General features: G+C 47.1%; 1 protein-coding gene across 1 annotated transcript in view; it reads left to right on the forward strand.

The window, feature by feature from the left end:
- The window catches only part of sgsm2 (small G protein signaling modulator 2), a 77810-nt gene that overhangs the window by 49652 nt on the left and 13577 nt on the right, over positions 1 to 14581 (forward strand). The window contains exons 7-13 of the mRNA XM_042338555.1: positions 238 to 372; positions 2834 to 2958; positions 4027 to 4094; positions 5516 to 5679; positions 6332 to 6464; positions 7174 to 7308; positions 11816 to 11969. Coding sequence (XP_042194489.1) covers positions 238 to 372; positions 2834 to 2958; positions 4027 to 4094; positions 5516 to 5679; positions 6332 to 6464; positions 7174 to 7308; positions 11816 to 11969 — 914 coding nt within the window. The remainder of the gene's footprint in view (positions 1 to 237; positions 373 to 2833; positions 2959 to 4026; positions 4095 to 5515; positions 5680 to 6331; positions 6465 to 7173; positions 7309 to 11815; positions 11970 to 14581) is intronic.

The raw sequence follows: 14581 nt of genomic DNA on the forward strand, positions 1-14581 counted from the left end.
GACGTAGGAGGGCTTGGAGCACGGAAACAGGCCATTCGGTCCAAAATTGGCTGCCATGTTCGCCGACAAAATACAGTCATTACACTTAAAGACCTGTGAGATTAATATGGGGGTCTGCCTCGTGCTGATCACATGCACTGGCAAACCTTTCCCAATGGGGCGTGTGACGGGCCAGGTTAGTGTGTTGTTTTGTCTCGCAGCGAGATTCCCGCTGTTGACTAAGACTTTGCCCCGCAGATAAAGAAGCGTCACTCCAGTGGGAGCATGTCCGAGGATAAATTTGCGGCCTCAGCGAGGGAGTACGTAGAGTCGCTCCATCAGAATTCCAGGACCCACCTGCTGTACGGGAAGAACAACGTGCTCGTGCAGCCGGTAAGAACGTAAGAATTCGCCGGGCGAAAGGAGACCGAGGTCCATCCAGTTCGCCTTCCACCATCCTGGCAGTCGCTTGCACATGTCATCATGTCCCAAACTATATACTGTGTCCCCGAGATATTATTTCCTAACGGAAATCTATCTAATCTGTCCTCGAAAGAATCGAGACTTTCTGCTTCCACCGTCTGTTCTCCCCAGGGGAGCCTGTTCCATGCGTTTACTCCTCGCTCACTGAAGCGGTGCTTCCTGAAGATTTGTTCTCAGTTTACCCTCCTTTCAATCGCAAGCCGTGTCCTCTGGTTCCACTGTAAATAGAGAAACGCCAATACAAGAAGCACAGGCGAGACCCACCCGGGGCTGCAGGTAACATTCCCGTTGATGTCACCCTCACAGATTGCCACGTCCCTCTGAATATGTCGCAAAGTCTTCTTAAACCCTTTAAAGTCGCGAGTGCCTTTTAATCCAACTCAATTAAACACTCTTCTTTTTTAATTAAAGAGTGGTGCTCTGTTGAAATTCCACTTTGGTTGAACAGATAGGTTGAGGGTTAGCAGCTTCCGAGCTAGAAGTGGAAACCAAATTCAACGGGATTCCCACTCCCGAGTGGACAGCGACGTTTTACAGGGAGATGGAGGCTGAATATTAATTCTCATCTCAATCTTGCCCTCTAAGCAGCCAGAGTTAGAATTTCAATTTATAAGAGGTTACAAATATTAATGATTTATTATGATTATACACATATATATATACACACACACATATATAGAATTATATATAGATATTTCAATCGGACGATCTAACCTTTAATACGCTGACACACAGCCTGACATCTTACACAAGGGCAGGTGGGGAGAGAAAAAAAAATCAAAGCTCAATTGAACAAGTCCTGACAAAATCGATAAGCTGCGTGAATCACAAAGAATAAAATAAGTGATTCCGAGTGAACAGGACTGAAGCGCTGAATGCCAATGAGCCGATCGCAGCCACTCGAACACAGCTGCCACGTTGAATTTGCGCGCAATGAATTGGCTTTAATAACAGCCTGAGTAGCTGCTGCTTGTGGACAAAACGTGTCGCTGGGGCAATGCGAGAGCTGGGCACATTCAGGTCGTTGCAGACGGACTTTAATTCTATTTGGTCGGCTATCGCTGTTAACAGGGTTCATAACAGGCACTGCAGAATATTTGTTGCTTTAGCGCCCTGAGGCGTGGGCTCACAGCTAATACTTTGATTCGCTCAGCTGTCGGTTTTGATGTTCACCGGAGCTAGGCTGAGTGTACGAGATGTATCCTCGCGATCCATGGTCTAAATCGAATGCCAGAAAAAGGCTTGAGGGGCTGAAGGCCCCACTCCTGTTCCTATGGTTCCCAGGACAGAGGAGTGGCTGCAATATAAGAAGAAGATTTTGTGTGCATTTTATACAGATTTACATAGACTGTACAGCGTACAGCGTAGCAACAGGCCATTCAGTCCAACTAGTTCATACCTACCTATGTACTCCACATAAGTCTCCATCCAATCTGTAACTTTTGTCTCCCTTCTGAAACTTTCTATTCCTTTCTCCCTCGTGGGCAGATCACATTTTGCTCTGATAGACTTTTATTCTTCTGCGCACGTAGAAACAGGGTTTAAGCACTCCGGGACGCTACCCCAGGCGAAGGGCGCTCTATAAATGCAAGTTGTTGTTGTTGTTGTAAAGGAATAGGTATGGAGTCCAGTATAGCATGTTGGTTAGCATGCTCGCCTCGCAAGCGAGAGGACCTGCTGGATTAATTTGGTCACTCAATCCACGACTGTCTGTGGGACGCTGCTGTGCGCAATCGGCTGCCGCGTTTCGCCCACAAAGGATGCAGTCAATTCACTTTACAGTATATCCCGTGAAGCCCTTTGAGACGTCTAGAAGCCGCGATGAGGCGCGATATCAAATGCAAGGATTATTATTATTATTAAGGAGCAGAGATGATGGGCCGAATGGTCTTCTTCCGTGCTATAAATTTCAGTGGTTCCAAATTCTTAATAGCAATCATAACAACAGTCACCCTTGCATTTGATATAGCGCCTTATCGCATCGCTGAGACGTCTCAAAGCGCTTCACAGAACCTACGGTGAAGTGAATAGCGCTGTATTTTGTGGGTGAAATATCTTAAACAAAACTGTGCAGCTAGCGCTCGGTGTCGAGGCTCGCGGATGAAGAACCCTCACTTGGGTAAGGTTCTGGTGGGACCCTACCCTAGCTGGAGCCTTTGCCTTCGACAGAGAGAGAGAGAGAGCGCGAGGGAGAGAGAAAAAAAATTCCTTTAACACTTGTACAGTGAAAGGACACCCATTGCACTTGCTTCACTTAGTGGCCAGTCTGAGAACTGCCAGGGCTCTGGCTGTCGTCTTAACCAACATCTGAAGCTGCAGCTCAAGCTTGGAGTGAGATACATACAGGCTTTTCCCTGCGTTTCTTCGACAGAAGGAGAATGTGGAGACTGTGCCTGGTTACCTCTCGCTCCATCAGTCCGCGGAACACCTGACTCTCAAGTGGACCCCGAATCAACTCATGAACGGAACGCTGGGAGATTCTGAGCTGGAGAAGAGGTAACCCACAATGCGCAGTCACTTCACTTTACAGTATATCCTGTGAAGCGCTTTGAGACGTCTCAACGACCTGATAAGGCGCTATATCAATTGCAAAGGATTATTATCATGATTATTATGCGCTCACGGCTTCCCAAAAGCGAAGGGACAGACCAGGAATAATAATAATAATAATTTGGTCACTCAATCCACGACTGTTTGTGGGGACCCTGCTGTGCGCAATTGGCTGCCCCGTTTCGCCCACAAAAAAAATACGGTCAGTTCACTTTACAGTATAATCCTGTGAAGCGCTTTGAGACGTCTCGAAGACCTGATAAAGCGCTATATCAAATGCAAGGATTATTGTTGTTATTATTATTAACTGCAGAGGAGAAACAAAAGCCCCGTTGATTTTATCTTGCGCACATAGTAAATCACGCTGTCAGCCTTTGTGAAATGTGATGTAAAACCAGACATGCCCACTGCACAGTCGCTACACTTCACAATAAATCCTTTGAGACGTCCTCCCAACACAGAAGGGGCGAAATCAAATGCAAGGATAATTTATTTTCTTTAGGTGCCTGGGAATGGCTCTATGTCCATGGGCTGGAGAGATCACTCTCCCTCTCCGCAGCCTCTGTAGCTGGGACCTTCTTGGTATTTATAGTGGTCATTTTCAGATGCACCGAGACAGAACAAGAGCTAAGGGAAATCTCAAGACAGATACCAGGACGTATCTCTTCACGCAGGGTTATTACGGACTGGAGCGGGGTTATCAGGAAGGGTGTTTGAAGCCAGGACACTGGGACGAGAGGCCACAGGGCGACTGAACCTGTGCAAATCTCCCAGGTTCAGAGAGGAGGAGAGGGGGGGAAAAAGGCGTTGCACGATTTATGTCTATATCGCAACGCTCCAAAGCACTATCTTGCGTGAAGGGTGCTATATACGTGCAAGTTGTTGTTGTGATCGAGGTGGGGCCGAGCGAGGCCGGGAGGGAAGGAAAACGAAAAGTGAATGATAAAATAACATTGCAGAGTAGTTTGGCAACAAACCCACAAACTTGCTAATTGTTTCTGGCTTAATTTCCAGTGTGTACTGGGATTACGCTCTGACTGTGCCGCTGAGTCAGATAGTCTGCATCCACTGTCACCAGCAACGTAAGTTCCTTTTCAAGTCTCTATTCACTCTTGTTCCTTCCCCTGGTAGCTGGTTCTTTGACAGTAGAGTAAAAGAATTATGGGATCTGAAATAACACCAGCAAACCCACAGCAACTATACCGTCCTGATAGCTGAGAGAGATCAACGACTGAGACACTGATCTCTCTCTCTCTCTCTCTCTCTGCCTGTCTCTCTGTCTCCTGAGGAACCTTCGACAAGTTTCCTTACTCCACACGCATCTGTTTGCCCAGCAATAAGTAGGAATCTGGTTGTTAGTTGATTGGCAGAACGATTTCTGGGGGTAATAATCCCTCAAAAACAAATTGGTCACTCAATCTACGACACTGGGACGCTGCTGTGTGCAATTGGCTGCCGCGTTTCACCTGCAAAGCATGCAGTCAATTCACTTTACAGAATATTCTGTGAAGCCCTTTAAGACGTCTCAACGACGTAATAAGGCGCTGTATATTATTATTATTATTATTATCTCTCTGACAAATGCTGATCCACCCACTACAATCCATTTTGACTCGATCGGAACTGAAGTTAATAATAATCGGGTGTAATTGAGTGTTAGTCCAGCCTAATTGACAGCGCTCTCGCCTCTCGAGTCTTCTGACTGTCGTGGGTTCAAGCTCCTCGGGGTTTTGCACTCACTTAGTCGAGGCTGACCCTGCATTGCAGTGTTGGGGGAGTACTGCAGTCTGAGGTGCTGTCCTTAGCATGAGACATCAACTCAAGTTCCTGTCTGTGCCTGTTCAGGTAGGCATTAAAGAACCAGCAGCACTGTTTGGAAAGAGAAGGGAATGAGTTTCTCCCAGTGCCTTGGCCAACAGTCCCCCAGATAAAACTAGTCATTCACTTCACAGCTGTTTGCGGGACATTGCTGTGGGCAAGTTGGCTGCCGCGCACACCTCAGAGTAAATCCTAGAAAGCACATTGAGAAGTGTCAACTGCGTAACAAGGCACTACATCAAATACAAGAATGATTGCTATTATTATTATTATTATGTGGTTACGGTTAAATCCCTGCTAAGTGGCTTTCAGTGAGGGGTCAGCTAGATCAATAATACTGCCACGTTACATATGAACAGATGTTACTTTCCTTAGTATGCTTTTGAGCTTCCGAAAATAGCTACGTTCTGCAGGAGGTTGATATGCTGTTGTGCACCAGGTATCTTGTGAAGATTTTTCTGAATATCTTAACAGTCCCAGTTGTACGATGATTACAGGAACTATCTTTGTTTTATGCTGCCACATACGTGCATTTTTATTATTATTGTTGTTATTGCAAGTGTCTATTAAAATGTAGTTATTTATAACATGGGCCTAAGAGTTTGTTAGACAGCGTGAGTGGCGGAGTGATGAGGAGACTAACCGCTCTCTCTCTCTCTCTCTTTCTCTCGACGTCCATTTGCAGCGGACTGTGGAGGTACCTTGGTTCTGGTCAGCCAGGACGGAATCCAGAGGCCTCCCCTGCACTTTCCCCAAGGTGGCCACTTGCTGGCCTTCCTCTCCTGCCTGGAGAACGGGCTCCTGCCCCGGGGACAGCTCGACCCACCCCTGTGGTCGCAGCGAGGAAAGGTGAGTTGACCCATCAAGGCGAGAGTGTGAGTGACTGAGAACATGGGGCACACAGAGTGCTTGAGGGATACAAACTCGACTGTTGAACTCAGCTCTGAGGAATCGCGCCTGCCATTTGCCTCTATCCAATCCAGTCGGACCTGCTATTATGCTTCACCTACAAAATACACAGTCACTACACTTTGCAGCATGTTCCGTGAAGTGCTTTGGAACATCTCGAAGACGTGATAAGGCGCTACATCAAATGCAAAGATTATTATTATTATTATTATTACTCTGTTCTGTTTCCGATCGTTTCAAGTCTCTGCCAAGGCACAAGATGTAATGTAAAACACAAGGCTACATTTTCCGTCAGGAAGTTATTGGAGCAAATGGGTTTCTCCCCCACGCTGTGTTTCAGAGGAATCTTGACGGGCACGTGAAGGAGAAGGGAAGACACGGGTGTAGATGAGGGGAACAGGAGGGTTGGGGGGGCTCGTGTGGGTAGGGTTATAAACAACGCACAGATTAGTTGGGCCGAATGGCCTGTTTCCGTTGCCGTATATAAATGCAAGTTGTTGTTCCGTTGCTCTACTGAGTACCTTAGTGACAGGAGCGCTTTGTTGTTGACGTGGTTGGAGTTCTGTTAACAAGCAATGGCTGTGGTTCCCAGGGCAAAGTCTTCCCGAAACTTCGGAAAAGAAACAGCAAAACCAAATCCGTGGACCTAGAGGAGCCGACGGAGGAAGAAATAGCTACCGATTACGTGTTTAGAATCATTTATCCCGGCCAGAAGAACGACTACAGTAAGTCCTTTTCCAGCGTCTCTCTGACGCCTGTTACCTGTTCTCTCCCACAGCCTCCTGGCATTCTGTGACATGAACATCACAGTCCTATCTTTATTTGCCTTCCTCGTCCTTTGACACGAGAAGTATCGGATTTCAGTCCACACTTCTCGTTTAGTCAGTTTGGCCGCAGTCACTGAATTGCTATCAGCACAATTGACACGCGTCCAAACAATATGCCGAGGGGTTGGCCTTTTGCTGGTGTTGTTCCTCACAGCCGATCGAGAGCACTCACCGCTCAATCTAAAACTCGAGGAGTGTGTGCGCCTTATGACTGAGCCGTGGGTGAGTGGGCTCGTGAGACTGTTTGTCCACGAGCGAGCGCTCTGCGAGGCCATTCGTACACTTTGCAAGTGTGTCGGCGTGCCTTGCCAGCGTGCCTTGTGCACTTTGCCAGCGCGTTGGTGCGTTTTGCGAGCGTGGCGGTGAACGTTAATTCCCGTGCCCCCAACCCCCCAAAAAAAAACATCTCCCCACCACGTTCTGTCGTGGTATAAAATTATTAGAACGTAGAGGTGATTAATGGCGGAAGCGGTCGTGGTTTGTGGGGGTACGTCACTGAGCAATGTTGGTCGTTGCCTTAACGGCGCTGTCAAAGGGCAAGTGTATGAGTGATTTGTACAGTGAAGGCTTGTTCCTCATCAGCCCTTTCAATCTTCTCTTTGAGCAGTCACTATTAACTACCACCACTTAGCTGCCAGTCGTTCTGTGTCTGTCGAGGATGACGAGGAGGAAGAGGATAGGCTACATGAAATGATTTCTATGATCTGCTCACGGAACCTCACAGCTCCTAAAATGATGAAAGGTTTTTATGCAGTTTGGCCTAATCACACTTTGAAGTGATATCGCAAGCCGCAGTGCACCCATAAAGAGTCTCATCTCAGTGGGGGTGGGGTGGGGGGGGGGAGGGGGGGCGGGGCGGTGGGTGAACAACAGTGTTGGCATTATTTTTATCACAAAGCTGTTATTACCATTCGGATTTTCAAGCATGACACACTTTTCACCCATTTGAGCCCACACTTCATCTCGATTCATTCACACGGTTGGGTTGATGCGTCTCGCTTGGGAGAGAGTCACGTCTTAAGAAGTAAAAGAGCTATGAATATTTCGAAGGACGTCACAATAGCTAGGGCTGCTGAGTCAGTGGCTCGAGAGTACACTCCCCTCGCAATGCGTGCGGATATTGTTCAGGACTTGATACACGATTCAGCCTGGCTCAGTTCTGAGTCAGAAGATTGTAGCTCAACCGCGCCCCCACCACCACCAACACGTCAGGTCTCCTACACTCTATGGGCTAACACCCTAATACAGTGCTGTGGGGGTGCCCTGCATTGTTGGAGGTGTTGTGTTTAGGGTGAAATGTTAAACCGAGTTCCTGACTGCCTGGTTCAGGTGGATGTTAAAGATCGTGCGGTACTGTTCGAAAGGAGAAGGGAGTTTCTCCTGGTGTCCTGGCCAACAATCCCTCCCCCAGATGAAATTGGTCGTTCATTTCACAGCTATTTATGAGGGCATTGCTGTGTGCAAATTGGCTTTAGTTTTTGCCTATAAAATACACCCTCTGCATTTCGCAATGTATCCTATGAAACGCTTTGAAACGTCCTTTCGTCGTAAAAGGCGCCACATCAAACGCAAGGATCATTCTTTGCGCCTCCTCCTTTTTCTGCAAGCCCACCCGGACAAGGCTGTGACATGCATGAAAATTGCACATGAATTTTAATCACTATTAAAGTTCCTGCAAAGGGCAAAAGATTGCTTGCAATGCAGATACCTTTTTCCCCTGGACACCCCCCCCACATCCACCCCACCCCTACGCTCCACTCCCCACCCCTTTTCCCACCGCCGCTAGTCAGCCACTTCCAACTCACCCAAGCATGTGCTGTGCACATATAATACACAAGCTCCCTCTTTATAAAACTGAACCCACACTCCTCGAATCTCTCTAAACTTAGCAGTTTCGATCCTTCCCGAAAGGAACAAGAACCCGTAAAAGGAAAGGGTTAGAGAAACCCTTGGCGCCTTGCCCCCATTGGTAAGAATCGCTAACGAGAGGTTCTCACTAAAGTCCTGGTAGGGTACGAAGGAGAGACAGAGCGAGAGAAAGAGAGGCGAGGTGAGACATGGTGGAGGGAGGGGAAGAGAGAGAGAGAGAGAGAGAGAGAGAGGGGGAGAGGGGAGGGAGAGGAAACCTCACTTGCAACCATTCGGTGTGTACTAAAAGATCACGAAAGTTTTTCAAGTGGAAACAAACTCCTGTTAGTTTCACGCCCGGGTCTCTCAAGCTCATTAGATGTGTAGGTACATGAGCAGTCGCTTTGAAGGTGATGGCAACACTGTTGTTTCCTGCTAATACGCTCATTGTTGCTTTTAGTTTTCTGTGACATGCTTGAAATGTGCACGTGGCCACCAATTCAGACTCCTCAAGATGCTGTTCACTGAAATTCTTCAGCGTGTTTAAAAGGAAAATTTGGTTCCGAGATTTCACCGGGCTACCTTTCATCAAGTTTTTATTCTAGTTTTTTTTTATTTATTTAGGCTCTGTGAGGTTCTGACTTTACCAAGTTCTTCCACTGAATTGTTCTTTCTACTTTTTAAATATCTATCTATCTATCTATCTATATATACACACATATATATATATATCTTAAAGATAAATAATGAATAAAAAATTTCAATTCCGCACTAGTTTATTTTTTCGGATCTCAGTCTTACGAGAAACTTCGGTAAATACTACATCAGTCGGCTGATTCTTGAAGAATTAATGTGAAGAGCATTTTTTATATTTTTATTTTTCTGGGTTTTGCTTTTGCTTTAAGTCGCTATGATTTCTTTGCGTTCGTTCGTTCGTTTGCCTTCCGTAACTTTACTTTCTTTTAAAAACCACGTTATTTTCTGCCTTGCCGTGAGTTTGCGCTTTTTTTTCGTTTGAATGGCTGCCTCCGCTGCTTTGCATTTAAGGATGTGGCATTGACCCTCCTCGCTCCTCTTTCTCCCCCGTTCCCTTCAGTTTATCTGTTTAATTTCCCGTTCCCTTTTTTCGTTCTCTTTGTTGCTCGAACCAGTGTCGGACTGAATGCAGTATTTTACAGATGTTCGCTTTCCTTTTTCTATTTGGACGGAAATAACCTGACATGCACACCCGGGAGTGTTGGGAAGGGAAATAATCTAATCGATGTAAATAGTTAATCGATGGGAGAATAGAGAGGAAAAGCAAATCGATCAGGCCTCCGAGCCAACAGCCTGGGAGATATACGGCTGTGCTAGCCGGCAAGCCCCCAGATAAAATTGGTCACACTTTATGGCTGTTTGTGGGGGCGACCCTGTGTGCGAATTGGCTCGTGCTTTGGCTTGCAAAAACACAGTACATCCACTTTACATCCTGTGATGCACTTTGAGACGCCCTCCCAAGGCGCTGTACCAGAGGCAAGGATACGGATTACTATTAGCTTTCCTCTGAGCTATTGTAAATAGATTACCACTCCAGGGTGTTAGTTATTCTGGATTTACATTCAATAATAATGTAAATTTCTCGCAGGCGGTCTCGTTCGGCACTTGGCTTGCTTGTTTCTGTCGGCAGAGACGGTTTATGCAGTTTATGAACCAAGAAGCATTATGGTTCATGCTCCCTCAGTAATATCAGTGCTTGTATGCACCGATCCCTTCCTCCCCTCCCACCCACACCCCCCACCACCCCGACAGAGGACTGCTGTCTGCCACACGGTCCCTCTGAGCCTATCATAGAATCATAGACTATTACAGCACAGAAGGAGGCCATTCGGCCCATCTTGCCTGTGCCGGCTCTTTGGAACAACTTCCTGATCATTCCCACTCACCCGCTCTTACCCTATATCCTTGCAAATTCTTCCTCCTCAAGTACCTATCCGATTCCCATTGGAAACTTGCCATTGAATCTGTTTCCACCACCCTTTCGGGTTATTTTTCAAATCAACCTGTCGAGGGTCCATTTGCAGTTGACCTCTGAGAAATTCCACGTCTCACATATAAAATTATCTCACAAAATTAAGCAGCGAGTGAGGATAAAATTCTGGTCAGTTCCATTCAGTGCCTTTTTTTTAAACACTTTTCCTTCAGTACCCACGATAAATCTTTATGTAACTCAAATTAAAAGCTTTAAAATTCAGCCACTGGTAATTTTACACCTTTCGATTTTAGGTCCAACATCCTAAATAATTGCGTCTGTCAATTCTAGGAGTGATGATCCGTGGGTGGGAGTGGGGGAGTGGGGATGTGATTAGCAGAGCCTGTCCTCAGTCGCAGGTCCATCCATCCTTATTTACGTCCGCAAGTCACTCTTAATAGAATCACGACTCCTGTCTTCAGCACTGTGTGTCTGGAGCCTTGGGTGCCCTTTGCTCATCGTATGTCAGGGCTGTTGAGTGTGGATTTGGTCCGATTTTGTTCTGCCCGGAAAGGGCAATCGTCCAGCGTCCCAGCCTCTGCTTGCCCTACCTGCTTCCTGACCCGAGGTCACCTGTGTACACACAGGGAGCTGGTGATTTGAGCTCATGATGAGCTTTTCCTTCCCCAACAACAACAACAACAAATTTGTAGCGCACCTTTCACGTCAGGAGGACATCCCAAGGCGCTGGACAGTCAGGGATCCCCACCCTAGTCTGAACCCAGGGCCGTCCATCATCCATAAATTAGTGCCCAAATACATGGTTGGCTCAGAGTTCGTATATTGGGAACAATTTTCTTCGGTGTCCAAATTGGTGACGGCACATTGCGTCTAGGCGGGGTGATAAGATTGGTCGTTCGTTTCATGGCTGTTTGTGGGACGTTGCTGGTGTACAAACCGGCTGCCTTACAAAACACGCGGTAAAAATCCTGCGAAGCGCTTTGAGATGTTTCGACGACGTGATAAGGCGCTGTATCAAATACAACACTTATTATTACTACATATCAAGCCCCTCCCCCCCTCAAAACCCACTCGGAAAAAAAATCATGAAATAACAGGCAAATGGATCAGACCCGACAAAGAATCCTCTCGTCTTCCTTTGCCCCTCACCCTGTCCAACTCCCCCGCCCCCCCCCCCACTCCCCCCCACACCACCCCAACCCGGCCTCAGCAATAACGAAACAAGTGAGCCAGAGTCTATTTATATACATTCATATTCTCAAATGATTTCTCCCTACCATTAGGGTATCAGTACTTGGACCCTCCACAAGAACCTCCCTGTCCTACCACATTGTAGAGGATATGTCCATTACCTCCATGAAAAAGTTACTGTTTCTATGGGGGGAAAAAAAAATCCAAACTGCAGCCCGCTGAGCACTCTCTTCCCTTTCAGATCCCGGCGACTTGTTGGAATTGCACGGATATTGCTCGGCTCAGTTTCCGTGGCAACAGGGAGACGCCTGTAGCCGAGGCTCCTCATGCCAATCGTGTTCCCGCCGCGGCTCCCCTTATGACCTGCCCACCTGGTGTACCTGTGGCCATGACAGGTAAGGAGACACATCAGATCTGGCTTTGTCGTTTGTTTCCCCCCCCCCCACAACACCCCCCTCCCCGCTTTGTCCCTCGCGACCTCCAGTCCACCATCGACGGCCGCACTTTCGGCCACCGCGCTCCGAAACTCTGGAACGCTCGCCCTCAATCCCTCCACCTTGCTCCCTTCCTTCCCCATCTTCAGGTCGCAGCTGAAGACCTTCCTCTTCGACCGGGACTACGGACACCTGCCCCCGTCCCCCGGCTCGGCATCGTGCTCCGTCACCTTCAAGCGCTCTGGGACGCTACCCTGTGTGAGGGGGCGCTATATAAATACAAGTTGTTATTGTTGTTGTAGCGTGGCTGAGAGAACGAGCAGGTGGTTTGTATTCAAGTACGTGTGAGTGTGGTTGGAGGGGTCGGTGGAGGGGGGTGGGGGGGAAGATGGTGTTCCAAAACCAGAAGAAATGACCTATTTAACCATCACACGTGTGATTGAGCAGTTACACTGGTCCCTTGTAGCTGAAACGTTATTTGTCACAGGGTGTGATTGTGAGTTCCAGTCTCAGGCTCCCTGACGATCCATTGCTCATTTTTGTCAGCTCCAGGGAGTGAGGTTCCCCCACTGGTTTGTCAGAAAATTTTTCCTCCGGGAGGGGGGGGAGAGGGGGAACAGCTGATGATCTGAGTGATGAGTATTGTTGGACGAAACTGAAGGCTTGCCATTGATTTCCTCTGTGTATTGGGGATTTCCTCTGTGTAATGAGGTGTGCTACCTGTGTAATGGGGATTTCTCCTGAGATCGGATGGACCCAAGGGGCTTCTTCATCCAGACCACTCTTGTGATCTTGTGAGTTAGCACGGCAGTGAATTTGGCTTTCACCAAGCAAGTCAGCTGTGTGTAGGATTTGTAATGAGATGGCTGCCGAAACAGTGTGATAATTACAGTGCTGTAATTGTTCATTGCACATTGTGAACAGCTCATCTTTGCTCTGGAGATATCGAGTTGAATTGCTCCCTCGAGAGCCTTCTGGTTCCCAGGGCCGCTGCAATTAACGGGGATCAAATCTGATTTATTCCCCTCATTAAAACAAACTGTTATGACAAAACCCCGATGAACTAATGGAACTAATAACTTCAGGCTGTGGTTCATGGGGTGCCTCATACAACAACAGCCTCTTACCAAATGCTCCAATCTCTGGCTTGTTCATCATTAGTAACGTGTTTCAAAGAGATCTATGAGTCCCGTGATCTCTTCTGCCACTTTTACTGTTGTTCGGACATTTGGACATGAACATTCTTGTCTACGTTTAACAAAGGGAAGGAAAATAGGCACTCAGCACTCAACCGTTCTGCCGTAAACTGGCTCCTTATTCCCACATATCTTAACTACACTGCGTGTCCAATGTTAGCATTTTGGATCCATGCGCAAAGGGACCTAGATAGATCCGCATTACTTCGGCTGTTTCGCAGGACATTGCTGTGCGCAAATTGGCTGCCCAGTTCGCCCACCAAATGCACAGTGACTGCCACGATGGTGAAAGAGGCATCCTCATGATGTGAATGGCGCTGTATCAAAGGCAAGGATTATTATCTTTATCACTGCTTTCTGTGGCACAGCCAAACACGGAAGTAAAAATAAGTTTGGCCGAAAAAAACAAATCTTTACAAATTGTATCCTTTGGGGGAAAAAATTGTCTTCGAGTTCCACGCTGTTACGTAACCGTTCAACGCCTGTTCTGTGCAGACACTTTGATGTGATTGCAACACCCAGAGGTGTCTTATTGTAAAATTTATCTCAATGTCCTTGAAACTTACAAAGAAGCAATAGAAGGTTTCTTCTCTGCAGAAAGGTTGATTTAGAAGTGTCTCCAAAGGTTCCTTTCGTGCAATCCTTTTTATGTTATAAGAATGAGTTATAGTTGAAATATAGTGGTGGGGGGAGTGGCGGGTGGGAGGGCGCGGTGGCGGGGTTTGGAATTTGCCCAGTTTGATAATGCAGCATAAATTACATCTCGTACAGTCTAGACTTTAGGTAGCTCGGTACAATGTGCCTCTTCAGCAAATAGATTCACTTCATTTATCGGAGGGTGTTTTATGGGATGGCACACCGCAAACAGCACTGCACTGTTAGACATAGATAAGAAATAAAACCCAATAGAGCAATAAACAGGGAAAGGAAGACTGTGAATGCTGATGTCTAGTCGAGCAGAACTGCTGCAAATCTTTGGGTCACCTGGCCAGTGCACTAATGAGTTTCAGACGCCAATATTGACCTGCCGAGAATTTCTAGCAGATCCGCTTCTGCTTCTGCGCCAACTGCGTCAGCACGTTGTTGCATTGTTGAGAAAGCAAATCGTTCTGCCAAAGAGACAGTGGGTTTGGAAGGGATACTGATTTCATAGAGAGAGAGAAAGAGAGGAGAGAGAGAGAAGATGGACAGACGCCGTTCACCAAAACCAGTGATGTTTCGACAGTGATGTATTTCGAGTGGGATTTCCCATTCGTTTTTTTTGTGCTCGGTTGTGCCTGGAGTCCTGCGTTTTCACTTTTTTGACTTGATTCCACGTTCTGCTCTTTATGTGCCAAACTTGCCATCACTGTGATTCTATTCTCCTAACAACAACAA

Source organism: Callorhinchus milii, unplaced genomic scaffold (genome assembly GCF_018977255.1).
Source record: "Callorhinchus milii isolate IMCB2004 unplaced genomic scaffold, IMCB_Cmil_1.0 Scaffold10, whole genome shotgun sequence".
In the NCBI taxonomy this organism is placed as follows: Eukaryota; Metazoa; Chordata; class Chondrichthyes; order Chimaeriformes; family Callorhinchidae; genus Callorhinchus; species Callorhinchus milii.